The sequence below is a fragment of the Diceros bicornis genome, chromosome 17 (genome assembly GCF_020826845.1).
Source record: "Diceros bicornis minor isolate mBicDic1 chromosome 17, mDicBic1.mat.cur, whole genome shotgun sequence".
Taxonomy (NCBI): Eukaryota; Metazoa; Chordata; class Mammalia; order Perissodactyla; family Rhinocerotidae; genus Diceros; species Diceros bicornis.
In genome coordinates, this window is record NC_080756.1 from 15,310,438 (window position 1) to 15,324,916 (window position 14,479).

Sequence of the window (14,479 nt, forward strand, 5' to 3'; positions counted from 1 at the left end):
TCAGAGGGAGAAGATCAAATACTGTATGATTTCCTTCATTAAGTAGTGGATAATAACAACAATAAACAAACACATAGAAACAGAGATTGGATTGGTGGTTACCAGAGGGGAAGGGGTGGGGAGGAGGGCAAAAGGGATAATTTGGCACATGTGAGTGGTGATGGGTTGTAGTTAGTATTTGGGTGGTGAACATGATGTAATCTATGCAGAAATAGAAGTATAATGATGTACACCTGAAACTTATACAATGTTATAAACCAATGTTACTGTAATAAACAAAAAATTTAAAAAAAGATAATAAAACTAGAATTCAACAATAAAAAGATATTGTCTAAGTAAATCTATATTGAAATAAAAAATCTCATCTAAAAAATCCTTGGATGAAAGAGACCATTAAAAGTGAAAAGAATAATTTATATAATAATGAAAGCAAAAGCAAATTACATTGAAAACTATGCAACAGTTTTCAATATAATTAAAGAAAAAACAGAAAATAAACTAACCAAGCACTCAACATATGAATTCAGAAACAAAACGTTAACAAAATCAGAAGATCTTAGGAAATAAATTAAAATAATTATGTAGATATGTAAACATATATGCAGATATCATATTAGTGAATATAATGTGTGTATTTACATATTGATTCAGTAGTACTGTATTTATGAGTTGCAATTTTCAGCACATATAAGCAAAACAAAACCAGAACAGCAAACCCATGTAACACCTAGAATTCACATCATACGCTAATATGGAACTCAAAATTCTAATGGCATGAAATCAAACACTTGGCAAATTTAGTTAAGTAACAAAAATAGGAAAAAATTCTGGGGATTAAAAATAGAAAGTATACATAACTACAGACATTGAAAGAATTAAATTATTATAAGACATCTTTTATGTCATTCCATGGCAAAAATTTTTCAAATCTAGAGGAAAATAAGGATTTTCAATCAATATATAAGTTGTAAAAATGATCCAAGAACATAAATATAAAGTAATGAGACCAATAAGCATAAGTAATACTGGAAATTTTATCAAACATTTATTACTAAGACCCCCCTGACGAGATAAATTACAGCAACTATGTTACATTTTTTTTTAATTTTTATTTTTTCTTCCTGATGGAATCATTAATGTTTGTATGATTAAGGCTATTATTGGTATAATATTTTGTACCATTCCTTTGTACAATTATTTGGGCAAAACCAATAACTTATGTTACTATAGCACTTCCAATACTCGTTTGCAAAGATTGGACAGTGGCAAACTTGATTATGATTTGGAGAAAACAAAGAACATAGAACATTAAATAGGCTCTCTCTTTCTTCCTTCTCCAGATATATAAATGAATATACAGATATTCATATATATTTGCAGATATTATATTATATTAATACATTTAATGTGTGTATTAATTTAGTAGTACTGTATTTATGACTTGCAATTTTGAATACACATAAGCAAAACAAAACATGAACAACAAACCTATGTAATAAATAGATATCATACCATAAAATGATTACGTAGGAATATGAAAAATCTATATTGACTTTAAAATTTATTTTAAAAGAATCTGTTGATGTTAAAAAAAGAGAAAACAGAGCCAGCCCTGATGGCCTCCCAGTTAAAGTTCGGCACTCTCCACTTCAGCAAGCCGGGTTCAGTTCCCAGGTGCAGAACCACACCACTCATCTGTCAGGCAGCAGCTCACATAGAAGACACAGGAGAACTTACAACTATACACAACTATGTACCAGGGCTTTAGGGGGAAAAAGGAAGGAAAAAGGAGGAAAATTGACAACAGATGTTAGCTTAGGGAAAATCTTCCCCTGCAAAAAAAAAAAAGAGAGAGAGAGATAAGGAGAAAGCATATTCACATCGTATACTTTAAAAAAGAGAGAGAGAGAACAAACTTTAATCTTCAAAACTTTTAGATGCCTTTAGTTGAAATTATTCCATAACAAATTATTGAAAATATTGCTTTTGGTCTATTCTATAGTTTTATGGATGGCTGGAGGTCAAGGAAAAGATATTTTTCTCAACAATATCATTTTCACAGCATTTTTCACGTCCCTATTCCTTAGACTATAAATCAGAGGATTCAACATAGGAATGATAAGAGTATAGAACACAGCTATAATCTTGCTTTTCTCTGGTGAGGAGATGGCCCCAGGTTGGGCATACATAAAGAACATAGTTCCGTAGAATAAACTCACCACAGTGATGTGACAGCTGCAGGTGGAGAAGGTCTTACTCCTGCCGTGGGTCGAGGGAATCTTCAGGACGGTGGAGAGGATATAAGCATAGGACACCAGAATGACAGTTGTGGTGGTGGTGATGATGAGAGCGGAGAGAATATACAGTACAATCTCATTCACGGATGTGTCAACACATGAGATCTTGATCAGGGCTGGGACATCACAGAAAAAGTGGTCCAGTCTGTTTTCTCCACAGAAACGCAAACTGAAGGTGAAACCTGTTTGTATCATAGAGTTAATGCATCCACAGATATAGGATGCCATCACCAAACGAACACAAGCCTGCTGAGACATACGTACAGCATAGAGGAAAGGCGAGCAAATGGCTGAGAAGCGATCATATGCCATCACAGCTAGAAGAAAGCCTTCAGTCCCAACACAGAGAGAAAAGAAAAAGAACTGTGCTGCACAGCAATTGTAAGAAATTTTCTTGTCCTTGGATAAGAAAATAGCCAGAGTTTTGGGAGCAGTGACTGTAGAGTAGCAGAGATCTAAATAGGACAAATTTCTGAGAAAGAAATACATAGGTGTGTGAAGTCTGGAGTCTATTTTAATGACAACTAACATGCTGATGTTTCCCACAACAATGACCATGTAGATTAGCAAGAAGAGCGAGAATAAGAGAATCTGTACTTCTGGAGACATTCTGAACCCCAGCAGAATAAACTCAGTCACCTCTGAGTAATTGTTATTCGGCTCACTCTTCATAGCTGAGACCTATCTGAGAAAATGAGTGGATGATCAAGAAGCCTGTGGAAATCCTTGCCAACTTTTGGTTCCTGAAGTTCCCAGTAAGAGAAAAAAAATGCTAATAGAAAATGAGGTTTTCTTGGCAACACATCTGACAGAATGCTTTACATTTGGAAGTACTCAAATACACTACGTATAATTTTTTTTAATATGTATTGTGTCACTCTGCTATGGGAAATGTGGATGAGACAGTGAGGTCATCAGTCGTTTTATAGAGCTCTGGAATCAGATGGACCGAGTCCAAATTTTACCTCTTTCAGTCTAAAAGAACCTAAGAAAACTTCTTACACTTTCAATGCCTTGAAGTCCTCTTCTGTCAAATGGAAGATACTAATACCTGCTTTATACGACTGTTGTGAGGATAACATGAAACTGAGTAAGAAAACCAATATTTACTTTCAGTTAATAGAACATCTTAAAAGCATAATAAATGTTAGTCAAAAAAAATAAGCAAACAAGCACCTAAAAAATATTTTTGCTTTAGGAATGGAAAAATTGGGTGACAATATAAAGCAATTCCTTTTACCACCACAAAATGCAGTTAATCTGGCTGTCTTAAAACATTCTGCTATTTAAAAGACATTAGGAAACATGGGATTACTGCTTCATGAGGGAGAATGAAGCCTCAGTCTTAGAGAAAGTCATCTGAAATGAGAAATCAAACTCTTACCTCCTACACTAACCATACACTGTTCAACCTCCACCGCCTACTTCAGAACAGCAAATCTCTGATTGCCGGCAGGTTTGCTCCCTTGTTGGCAGCCAAACTCCAGCACATCTTTTTCACTTTACTGTCAGACATTTACATCTTAGAGACATGAATTTTTCTGTTTATATAGGAGCATTGTGGTTGAAGTACAAGACTAACCTCTCCAACAAGAAGTGGTTTTTCCTTGCACATGTTGTTAATTAAAGTGAAGACGTTAATGCAAATAAAAAGGGCAAAAAAGATCTGTATTACATAGGTTTTGCTCCATGCTTTTTTAAGTAACTATCAATCTTAATATCAAACACTAAGGCCTGCCCCGTGGCTTAGCAGTTAAGTGCGTGCGCTCCGCTGCTGGCGGCCAGGGTTCGGATCCCGGGCGCACACCGACGCACCGCTTCTCCGGCCATGTTGAGGCCACGTCCCACATACAGCAACTAGAAGGATGTGCAGCTATGACATACAACTATCTGCTGGGGCTTTGGGGAAAAAATAAATAAATGAAAAAAAAATCAAACACTAAAAAGGCATGCAGATAAATTACTAATAATTTTTAAGATATCTGAAAAATTAAGCCCAACTGGAAAAAATTTTTATATTATAATTCTGTGGTTCCATCACTATATTTAATTTCTGAACAACAGTGAAAAAGTCCTTCTCATCAAGGAACTTAATATTGTATTTGAAGTAATATTGTATTTTTATTTAGAAATTTTCATAAATTTAAAAGTACAATAGAGTCCAAGGAAGTGAAACTAATTATCATAGCTTCTGTTACTATTTTTGTGAATTCAAAGTGTTTTACTAGTTAAAAGCATGGCATTTTAATTCACATAAATCTGAGTTTTAAGCCATGTTCTGCCACTCACAAGCAGGTAATCTTGGGCAAATTGTTCAAATCCATGAGCCTCTGTTCTCTCATCAGCAAAATATGTCTTAGAACATCTACCAAACAGGATTGCTGTTGTAAGGATTAAACTCAATCACATACATGAATTAAAAGAAATATTTAGCACCTGGGAAATAGAAAGTACTCAATAAATAATGGATATATGAGAGATTGAACAGGAAAAAAAGATAATTTTTTGCTTAATTAAGAAAATTATCTTCAGAAAAGGTTATGATTTTTAAAAAACAAATACATTTTGTGAGATCTAGCAGATTCTGAAAGAACCTTCATTGAAAAATTTTAGTAGCTAACTGTTCCTTTAAAATAAGCCTTAAGGAAAGTTTAATTAATTACAAACATGCTTCGCAGTATATATCAGATTTATCCAACTTGCTGAGTACACTCGGTAAGTGGATCTATTTATTTATAAGTCCCATGTCCCTCATTTTTACTCCTTAGAAGCGAAAAAGAATCTTAGACTGGGTCTTCAGTTTGAACCTCAAGAAATATCTTCCTCATTATATTATGCAAAGACAGAATTGAAAATTCCTGCTATATATTATCTGCCATAAGTTCTAAGTTCTTTGATTTACCCATATATATATACAGTATACATATATATATATAGCTATAATTAAAACCAAACAAATAAATGAGAAAAATATATATAAAAGTATGGTCTTTTTGAGCAGTAATAAGGGCCCTGGAGTTCAATTAGGTCATTTTTGCCAAACTCCCCCATTCCTCAGAATCATCTGGGAGGTTTTGTTTAGCTTTTCTTTTAATACTGATTCCTGGATCACACCATATTCTTAGTTAATCTAAATACTGTAAATTGTCTATTAGCGAGATGAGTGTGGGGAAGCATTCATTTATTTTTTCAGATTCCCAATTAACTCTAATGAGGTCAGTTCCTACATAGAAGAAGTTTGAGAATCAGTGAATTTGGTCTTCTTATGGTTTCCTGGCAGAATAGCAATTTTCTCACTCAAAGCCATTATTAATTATAAAGATTCTTCTAAAAGAATACTCTTCACCCTTCATTGTTTTACAAATGTCACTTCCCGGGATTTCTGTCTTTATTCAACATAAATATGTAATAAATATAACCCATTTCTTGATTTTCTTATTCCACTGGATACTAAAATTAGTTAGATTTATTTAATGGTGGTCATAAAATGCTGCTTATATGAACCAGGTTCACCCCACTGCGGAGGCATTCATTTAGTTTCTTCACATTTCCACTTTATACACCTACCTTTATCTTGGGTTCTAAAAGACTTTTAAAGAATGACAAATGTAGAGAGTATGGTTTATATATAGTTTGAGGTCTTGGTCAGGAAAATTTGAAGAAGCTTCTGAGATTTTATGAAACTCCAATAATTACAAATAAAATGTTGTGCATTTATATGACAGTTTTCATAATTTATACCAAACTCTGAAAACAATTCCTAACCTAAAATTATTAAAATTAAAAATGACAAATGAGGGGCTGGCCCAGTGGCGCAAGTGGTTAAGTGCGCTGTGCTCTGCTTCTGGGGCCCAGGGTTCGCACGCAGGTTCGCATGCCGGGCATGCACCACCACACCGCTTGTCAAAGCCATGCTGTGGCAGGGTCCCATATAAAGTGGAGGAAGATGGGAATGGATATTAGCTCAGGGCCAACATTTCTCAGCAACAACAACAAAAAAAAAAGACAAATGATACATCTACTAAGTCAAGAATAATTGGACAATGAAAACAAAGAGCATATGTGAGTTTTTTACCTTCAACTTCTCAAAGTATCTTCTAATATGCATCACTCAGTCAACTAATATCACAATACCTGGTACATAATTAGTATCATATTTATTTTATTATTTCTTTTATAAACTTGTATTTAGTAAAGAAAGCATATTTTGGGGTCAGTCCAGTGGCATACTGGTTAAGTTTGCACGCTCTGCTTTGGTGACCGAGGGTTCGCAGTTTCAGATGCCGGGCGCGGACCTGTGCAATGCTCATCAAGTCATGCTGTGGTGGCATCTCATATACAAAATAGAGGAAGATGGTGACAGATGTTAGCTCAGGGCTGATCTTCCTCACCAAAAAAAAGAAAGAAAACATATTTTATAAAATAGCTTATAATAGCCACACACTATTTTAAAATTCTGTACCAGTCCTACTATACTGATTTGCAGTTACATGAGTATTCTTGCATAGTATATCTTCATTGTCTCAAACTACTCTCATTTTGAATTTTTATGTAAATCTATTAATTTCTGAATGTTTATATACTCCACTCTACCAGCACTTATAATCTTTCCCCAACACAGAGTATCAAACATATTTAAATTTCTTATTTTCATTATACTTTTCACAATCTCCATTATTTTTTTTTTCATTTTTCAATCATATATATTCCTCATCTGTAAGCTGTAGATAACAATAGTATCTTCTCATAGATTTGCTGTAATATCAAATAAGTTAATATAGGTAAACCCAGCACTATATATAATATGTAAGCTGATATTATTATTACTTCTCAATGTACTGTGAAAAACTAAGCTCAATTCAAATAGCAACAGTAGAAATGACATACACACTAAAAATACTCAATAACAAGGAAAAAAAAGATAAAAGAGCCTGCCCATGAAAGGGGAAATGTGTAATCTTTGACAACAAAGCAAATTTTTAAAAAAGCAGAGCAAAGCCCAATCATCTATAAGGTTAGAAGTCTATAACACGATATCTTATGAAGATGTAAGTTTCATATTCTATTTCTTTCCTGTAGTTACGGAAATGTTCAAAAGTCGCCTCAGCTGCCTTGAAGAAAGTAAGTTGTTTCTGAGGCATGAAGGCGACTGTCTTCCCAAAAGTCTAAGAGTAGCAGAGTGGAGTCTACCAGAGATAATCAGTGTAGCTTCACTGTCCAGAAAAGAGGATTAATAACACCTTTTATGTAAAAAGACCTGCTACTCCTGGGCTAAAACACAGAGGTGATCAGACTTTAAATTTTCAAATATAAGAAAAGATACATGACCGACTCTTGGTATAGTGATTCCTGGAAAGGATAAGGAATTGTTCTTATACAAAAAAAGAATTATCCCTGGTCTGTGAATGATCAACACCCACATCATTTATGATATAGAATCAAAGAGGATTCTTGAAGATGGAATAGAAAATGCTGAGAAATAAGGAAAGCTATCCTAAGAATCAAAGTGATATCCCTAAAAGATTTTCACTTTCAGAGAGTGAGACTATCATTCAAAAAAAAAGTAATGGAAATAAATAACTTTCTTCTTTGAACATCATACAGACTTTGCAGGCCACTTTAGAACAGTTCTATCCATAGGAAATTTAGGTTTAGTTGCCGTCAATAACTCGTCAATGTTCAATGAGAAACAATGGGTGTATGATATTGACCATAACTATGGAAGTTCCTATAATTCAAAAGAAATTGATAATTCAAAAAAAATTTAATAACTGATAATTCAAAAAAAATTTAAAAACCTAACTAAAATAACTCCCTTCATGCTACTCGGGCAGATTGGAAAAGAAGTTTAATTTGACTTGAAAACTAAAGGAGATAGACTTCTGATTCTGGTCAAGATGAAGTACTAAGAACCAGATTCACTCTCCCTAAATCAACAACAGCAACAAAAGAAAGTCTCTCTCTCTCTCTCTCTATGTCTCTGTCTCTGTCGCTCTTGCTCTCTCTCTTTCCCCTCCTTCTCTCCTTCTTCCCTTTGATATATAGGTATCACTCACAAACACACTGTGGGGGATGAGGATTGGCCACCTCAAAATATATCTCTTTGACTTGATTATTTTTAAGAACAAAAGACTGAAAAATACTTTAACCTTCCCCCTAACTGCCTAAAACAATTTAAGATAAAACGCCTGTCTGGAGGACCGGCCATCACCATAGATAACTCTGGGTATCAGTAGACTGTGAGAGTCCTTGCTAAGCTCATTCTTACCAAAGTTCTGTTTACCAAACATTTGCTTTTCCATCTCCATGTGAATTGCCTTCCTCCCCTTTAAGTCCCAAACCACTACCCTCAACACCCTCCTTTGTCTTTAGCTGAAGATGATATTTAAGCTGGCAGCTTGCGTTTGTTTCTGAAGCCAGAACCTTCCAGGAATCCTGAGCAGTTCTGTACATCTTTACCTGGATCATACCATTCTAGTTATTTTTTAATCTGTATGCTCATATTTTATAAACTTTTTCTTACTAATTTTAACATGTTTAAAGGAAAGGAAATGTTTGAAATGGGTCAAAAAAAGACTCTAAGCCCTTGACAAGACTCAAATATACATTTTTAAATATCTATAAAATTATAATGACCTCATATTTCTTATCTGTTAAATGATACAATAATATTTTCTGAAAAAAATGCTCTTACATTCCATATCATTTGTTTATAGTATAAGAACAATTGAAATATATCTACAATTTTACAAGGCTCAGAGACCCACAAAAGATGAGACATAATACTTTGTTGAATCTTAAAAGTTGAAAGGTAAAAATGTGACATATTTGCTAAACATGGACACAAATGATGTAATATGGGCTTATATTTCTCAAAGATGGAAACAGCGGAAATATTATTTTCTCGAAACAATCCTTAAAAAAGGAACATGTATAGAACAAGAAAATGTTAAAAATGACAAAATTGAAGAAAAATAATATGTTATAGCAATGAGTGTGAACAACATATACTACCCTCATTTTAAGAGAGTTACATTTCTCTTGGGAGAAGGGAAACTTGATTTATAAGAAGTCACAGCTAAAAGAGATTACATAGAAAAATTGAAAATTGAAGGATAATAACATACATTATGGATGATATACTACATTATGGGTAAATACAATAAACTTTCCTTCCCTTGAGTTTTCTAAACTATGTTTGATGGTTGAAGCAAAAATTATAATACTGCTTTCTGTGGTTCTAAGTGTATGTACATGAAATATTTAAGAAAATTATATTGTTAATGCAAGAGGGTAAACAGACATAAAGGGAGAGTAAATTCCTATACTTAAACACAAGTGATGCAACATAATTTAGACTTATATTTCTCAAAGATGAAAACAGCAGGATAATTATTTTCTAATAGTGAAATATAAAACAAAGAAAGAAAGAACAAAGATATTAAAAATGGCAAAAGTGAAAAATAACAGATTATTACAATTAATGTAAATGAGATAGATCCCTCTCATTTAAGAATAAGTTGTCTCTATTGCATATACGTGGGGGGGGGAGATGCTTGAGTTTTAAAAAATCACAGCCATAAAATGCTATATAAAAAAGTTAAAAATCAAAGTTTTAATAAGATATACCAGATAAAATTTAAAGATAAGCCAAGTGCCATATTGATTTTAATAAGGTAGAATTCAGGATAACTCGCTTATAAATATAGCAAAGAAATGCATCTATATAAATAAAATATGTAACTAATTAGTGTATATCATAATATACAATAAATAAAAAATTATTGTAACAGAGAAAATGACCAAAGTGACAAAAACAATAATTTAACACATTCTGCTTGTGATATACCAAAGACACAACAGTTAATGAAGTTGGAGAGATTTGAATAAAATTATTAATACATTTGAGTTAATAAATATCTTTATAATATTAAAACCTGTAGAGGATAAAACTTTCTCTGAACCACTGCCGCATAATCTTTCCCTCTACGGGCTTTGGATTCAGAAACTTCTGTGTTCCAGCCCTGACCTTGCTTGTTACTGATTATGCGAAAACAAGCAGATTACTTAATTCTTCTAAGACACAATTTCTATACTTGTATAATATATTAATTTAAACTGTACGTTTAGTATATATAATGTTGCCTTTACCACAAGTTTGATTTGAGGAGTAAAGAAGTACCTATGAACACCTGACATATATAGAAAGTATTTTTAATTAATATCAACACTGTAAGAAAGTACTGATAGAAACTTTTCAAAAATTGACTCCTTGGTAAGTAGGCTTTAAATCTAATATTTAATTGTGAAACTCTAAGAATTGAAGGTTTAGTAAGGTTTAGTAATCTGAATTCATATAAAATAAATGCATAATAATTTTAAGTTCTCTGAGTCCTAGAATTATCCATTAGAAAATACAAGCTAATAAAGATTTTTGTCAAAATAGCAAATAATATATAAAATATATTGAAATATGTTAACTAAAAAAAGTGTGGCTCTCACATATAGAAACTCCACAGAATTGCTAAAACATAATAAAAAATATCATGATAATGATGGTAATAATAATAATAGTAGAAGCTACACTTAATGGAATACTTTCTGATGCCAAAGCTCGGGTTATAGTATTTTCTGTAATTCTCTCATCTGTTGAATGAAGTATGTAAACTGACAGTATCCCTTTAACCTTAAAACCACTCAAGGACTTCTCAAATCTGAGATCAGTGGTAGCATAAGGACTTAAACCTAGGCTATGTGATATCAGAAGCAATACTCTTAGCCTTGTTCTCACAAATGTGTATTGTAAACAGATCAATTACTTGCCAAATGATAACATTCTGCTAAAAACAAATAGAAATTATTTTTAAATGCAAAATAATCCTGAAGTCACTGAATTAACAAGTAATATTAGCTGAGAAATTTTTGAAAAAGATGTAGCCCTATCAGGCATGCAATCTTATTGTGCAACAAGTATGTGATACCAGCATAAAAATAGACAAACAAATTGATGGAACAAAGCAAAAAACTTGAAATACAATCTAGTGTATATAAAATGTACTATATGATCACAACAAAAAATTTCATAAATTCATAAACCAAAAGGAATTATTATATTTTAGAAATTTGGGGCAATTTGGGTCATAGTGATCAATATTTTACCAGAAGACCAGTAATTTTCTGTTCCTGCTATAGCATGGCTATGTATCCTATAGAGAAGTAGCTGTAGGACTTATTTGCCTCAAGTAAGAGGACCAAATTGGAAACAAAGTATCACTTTTATTTAATTAGCCAGAATTGGAGTCAAATTAAACTACAGCATTTGGGGAAGCCAAGACTTCTCGGAAGTCTTTCCCCTTCTGCCTAAATTCAATTATTAATAGCAGTTAAGGGAAAAAAAAAACCTGCCACAGTGAGGTGGTATACAACCCATGTGTGAGAGAGGAAGAGAAATGAGAGAACTAACTTTCTGGTCTGACCCTTGTAGATGAGTGTCAGAACAGTGACAAACCATCTCTCTACATTATTAAAACAATGACTCACTCCCACTAATACATTTGGCTCAATTAGGTTCCTGAATTCTTATTTAGTAGTCATATATCTAAAGAAAGGAAAGAAAAGCAGAGAAAGTAGGGCAAAAACTTTCATTTTCTCTCATTTTTTTTGTTCCTTCTTTCCTTCTATTTTATCCTTTTTTTTTCTGAAAGAAATTGTACCACAAATGAGTGAGAGGTGAAAACTCAGAGTGGAGAATAAAGATTTGTGCAAAGTCTTCTTGTGAAAGATAATTATGTAAATGTTAGAAAAATTGACTAATTCATAGAAAAGAACTTGAGTAAGGACTTCAATCCACATCATAGAAAAAACACTTTTATATCAACTAAAATTTCACAATAAGATATTGAAAAAATAACATTAATAACATTTATCTGATTTTGAGTGGGTAAGTATATGTACTAAATTAAAAGAGACAAGACCAATAAATAAATTTATATACAAATGTTATTCTGATCTACACCAAAAATACATTCAAATGTTAAAATTAAATAGAAACACAGAATAATATTTGCACAAATAATGGCAGGACAATGGGTCAAATTTTTTATAGTTCAAAGACTGGCCCCATATCTATACCTCCATTCAGAAATGATTGCTTCTAGGTTGTGAGATCACATTTTCAGAATATTCCATATGCTTTGAACTAAATATTTGGATAATAAAAGTTCTGGGGCCATAATGGTGTTGAGTTTTGGATACACGAAGTTACTTAGTCTCTCCACACCAATTTCCTCTTTTGAAAATGGTGATAAAAATCACACATGGCATATAGTACCTGTTCTTTATGTCTCAGCTTTTATTATTATAAAGTGTATAATTTTATATTAAGAAGAAAATGGAGAAATATAAATTAGTAGAATGTTATTGACACACATTTTCCATGTGAAAAATTGCTTTTCCAGTGATGTATTGTAGACCCCCTTTTCATAGGAGTAGTAACTCTAAGGATGCTACTGGTCAGAATATAAATCTGTACCTTTGGGAAAGAATAGGACCTTTACTCAAAAGTGTTCTATATAACCATTACCATTCCGTTTTGCCACCTACACAATGGGACTGCTATCTTTTCCAATCAAATATCAGTTTACTTGCTTTGTAGAATAAAAAAGGTTAAAGAATAGTGCACACAAATATAATATTGTTTTAATTAGTATGTAATAATACCTCTTAATATTTACATCATAACCAAGGAAAAATTGAAATGAAAATATTATTACCACATCATAAGTTCAAAACATATATGCTTTCATATATTCCAAGCAAATAAAATAATTATGCATATAACTATATTATTAGAAATATTATTTTGGAAAATGTAGAAAAATATTTGTTGCCATATATACACATCTTGATATAATAATTTTGATATAATTGGTATAATAATATAATCATTGATATGATAATATAATTGATATAATAATTGATATGATTGATATATAATGATGGCTATGATATAATAATATAATTGATATAATAATATCATCTCCTGTGTAATATTCTTTTCACAGCATCTTTCACATCTCTGTTTCTCAGACTATATATTAGAGGGTTTAGCATTGGTATAATAAGTGTATAGAGCACAGCTACCATCTTGCTTTGCTCTGGTGAGGAGATAGCCCCAGGTTGGGCATACATGAAGAACACAGTCCCATAGAATAAACACACCACAGCTATATGGGAGCCACAGGTGGAGAAGGTCTTACTCCTGCCATGGGTTGAGGGGATCTTCAGGACAGTGGAGAGGATAGAAGCATAGGAAACCAGAATGACAGTTGTGGTGGTGGTGATGATGAGAGCAGAGAGAATATACAGTACAATCTCATTCACAAAGGTGTCAGCACATGAGATCTTGATCAGGGCTGGGACATCACAGAAAAAGTGATCCAATCTGTTTTCTGCACAGAAAGACAAATTGAAGGTGAAGCCTGTTTGTATCATGGAGTTGATGCATCCACAGACATAGGATCCAGTTACCAATCGAACACAGACTTTCTGGGACATGTGCACAGAGTAAAGGAGAGGGGAGCAAATGGCTGAGAATCGATCAAATGCCATGACAGCCAGAAGAAAGCCTTCAGTTGTGACAAACAGGGCAAAGAAGAAAAATTGGGCTGCACAGCCATTGTAAGAAATGTTCTTTTCATTAGACAAGAAGTTGGCTAAAGTGTTGGGAGCAATGATTGTGGAGTAGCAGAGATCTATATAGGACAAGTTCCTAAGGAAGAAATACATAGGCATTTGAAGTCTGGAGTCCATCTTAGTGACAATTATCGTGCTGATATTTCCCACCACAGTGACCACGTAGATCAGCAAGAACACTAGGAATAAGAGGATCCGCAGCTTTGGAGGGGTTCTGAATCCCAGCAGAATAAACTCAGTTACCTCTGAGGAATTCCTATTAAGCTCACTGTTCATAGCTGGACATAGGTGGAACCAGAGAGATGGTAAAAATGAAAGAAATGAGTGATCAGAATACGTGTTTTAGTAAAAATGTCTAGGAACCAGCATGGAAAAACTTTTGTTTCGTTATATTCCCCATATTTTATAAAACACCAATGACCGTAAAGAACGGATTAACATTTTTAAAAAGTCTTCCTAGTGAAAAGTTCAATCAGATTGGCTAGCCT

At 33.0% G+C, this 14,479-nt stretch overlaps 2 protein-coding genes across 2 annotated transcripts; both read right to left on the reverse strand.

Moving 5' to 3' along the window:
* Positions 1 to 2,021: 2,021 nt before the first annotated feature.
* Positions 2,022 to 2,969, reverse strand: LOC131416559 (olfactory receptor 9S13-like). The gene has a single exon (XM_058559227.1). It carries the CDS (start codon positions 2,967 to 2,969, stop codon positions 2,022 to 2,024), a length of 948 nt encoding a protein of 315 aa, XP_058415210.1.
* Positions 2,970 to 13,331: 10,362 nt separating this feature from the next.
* Positions 13,332 to 14,267, reverse strand: LOC131415699 (olfactory receptor 9S13-like). Its single transcript, XM_058557512.1, has one exon. It carries the CDS (start codon positions 14,265 to 14,267, stop codon positions 13,332 to 13,334), a length of 936 nt encoding a protein of 311 aa, XP_058413495.1.
* Between the last annotated feature and the right edge of the window lie 212 nt (positions 14,268 to 14,479).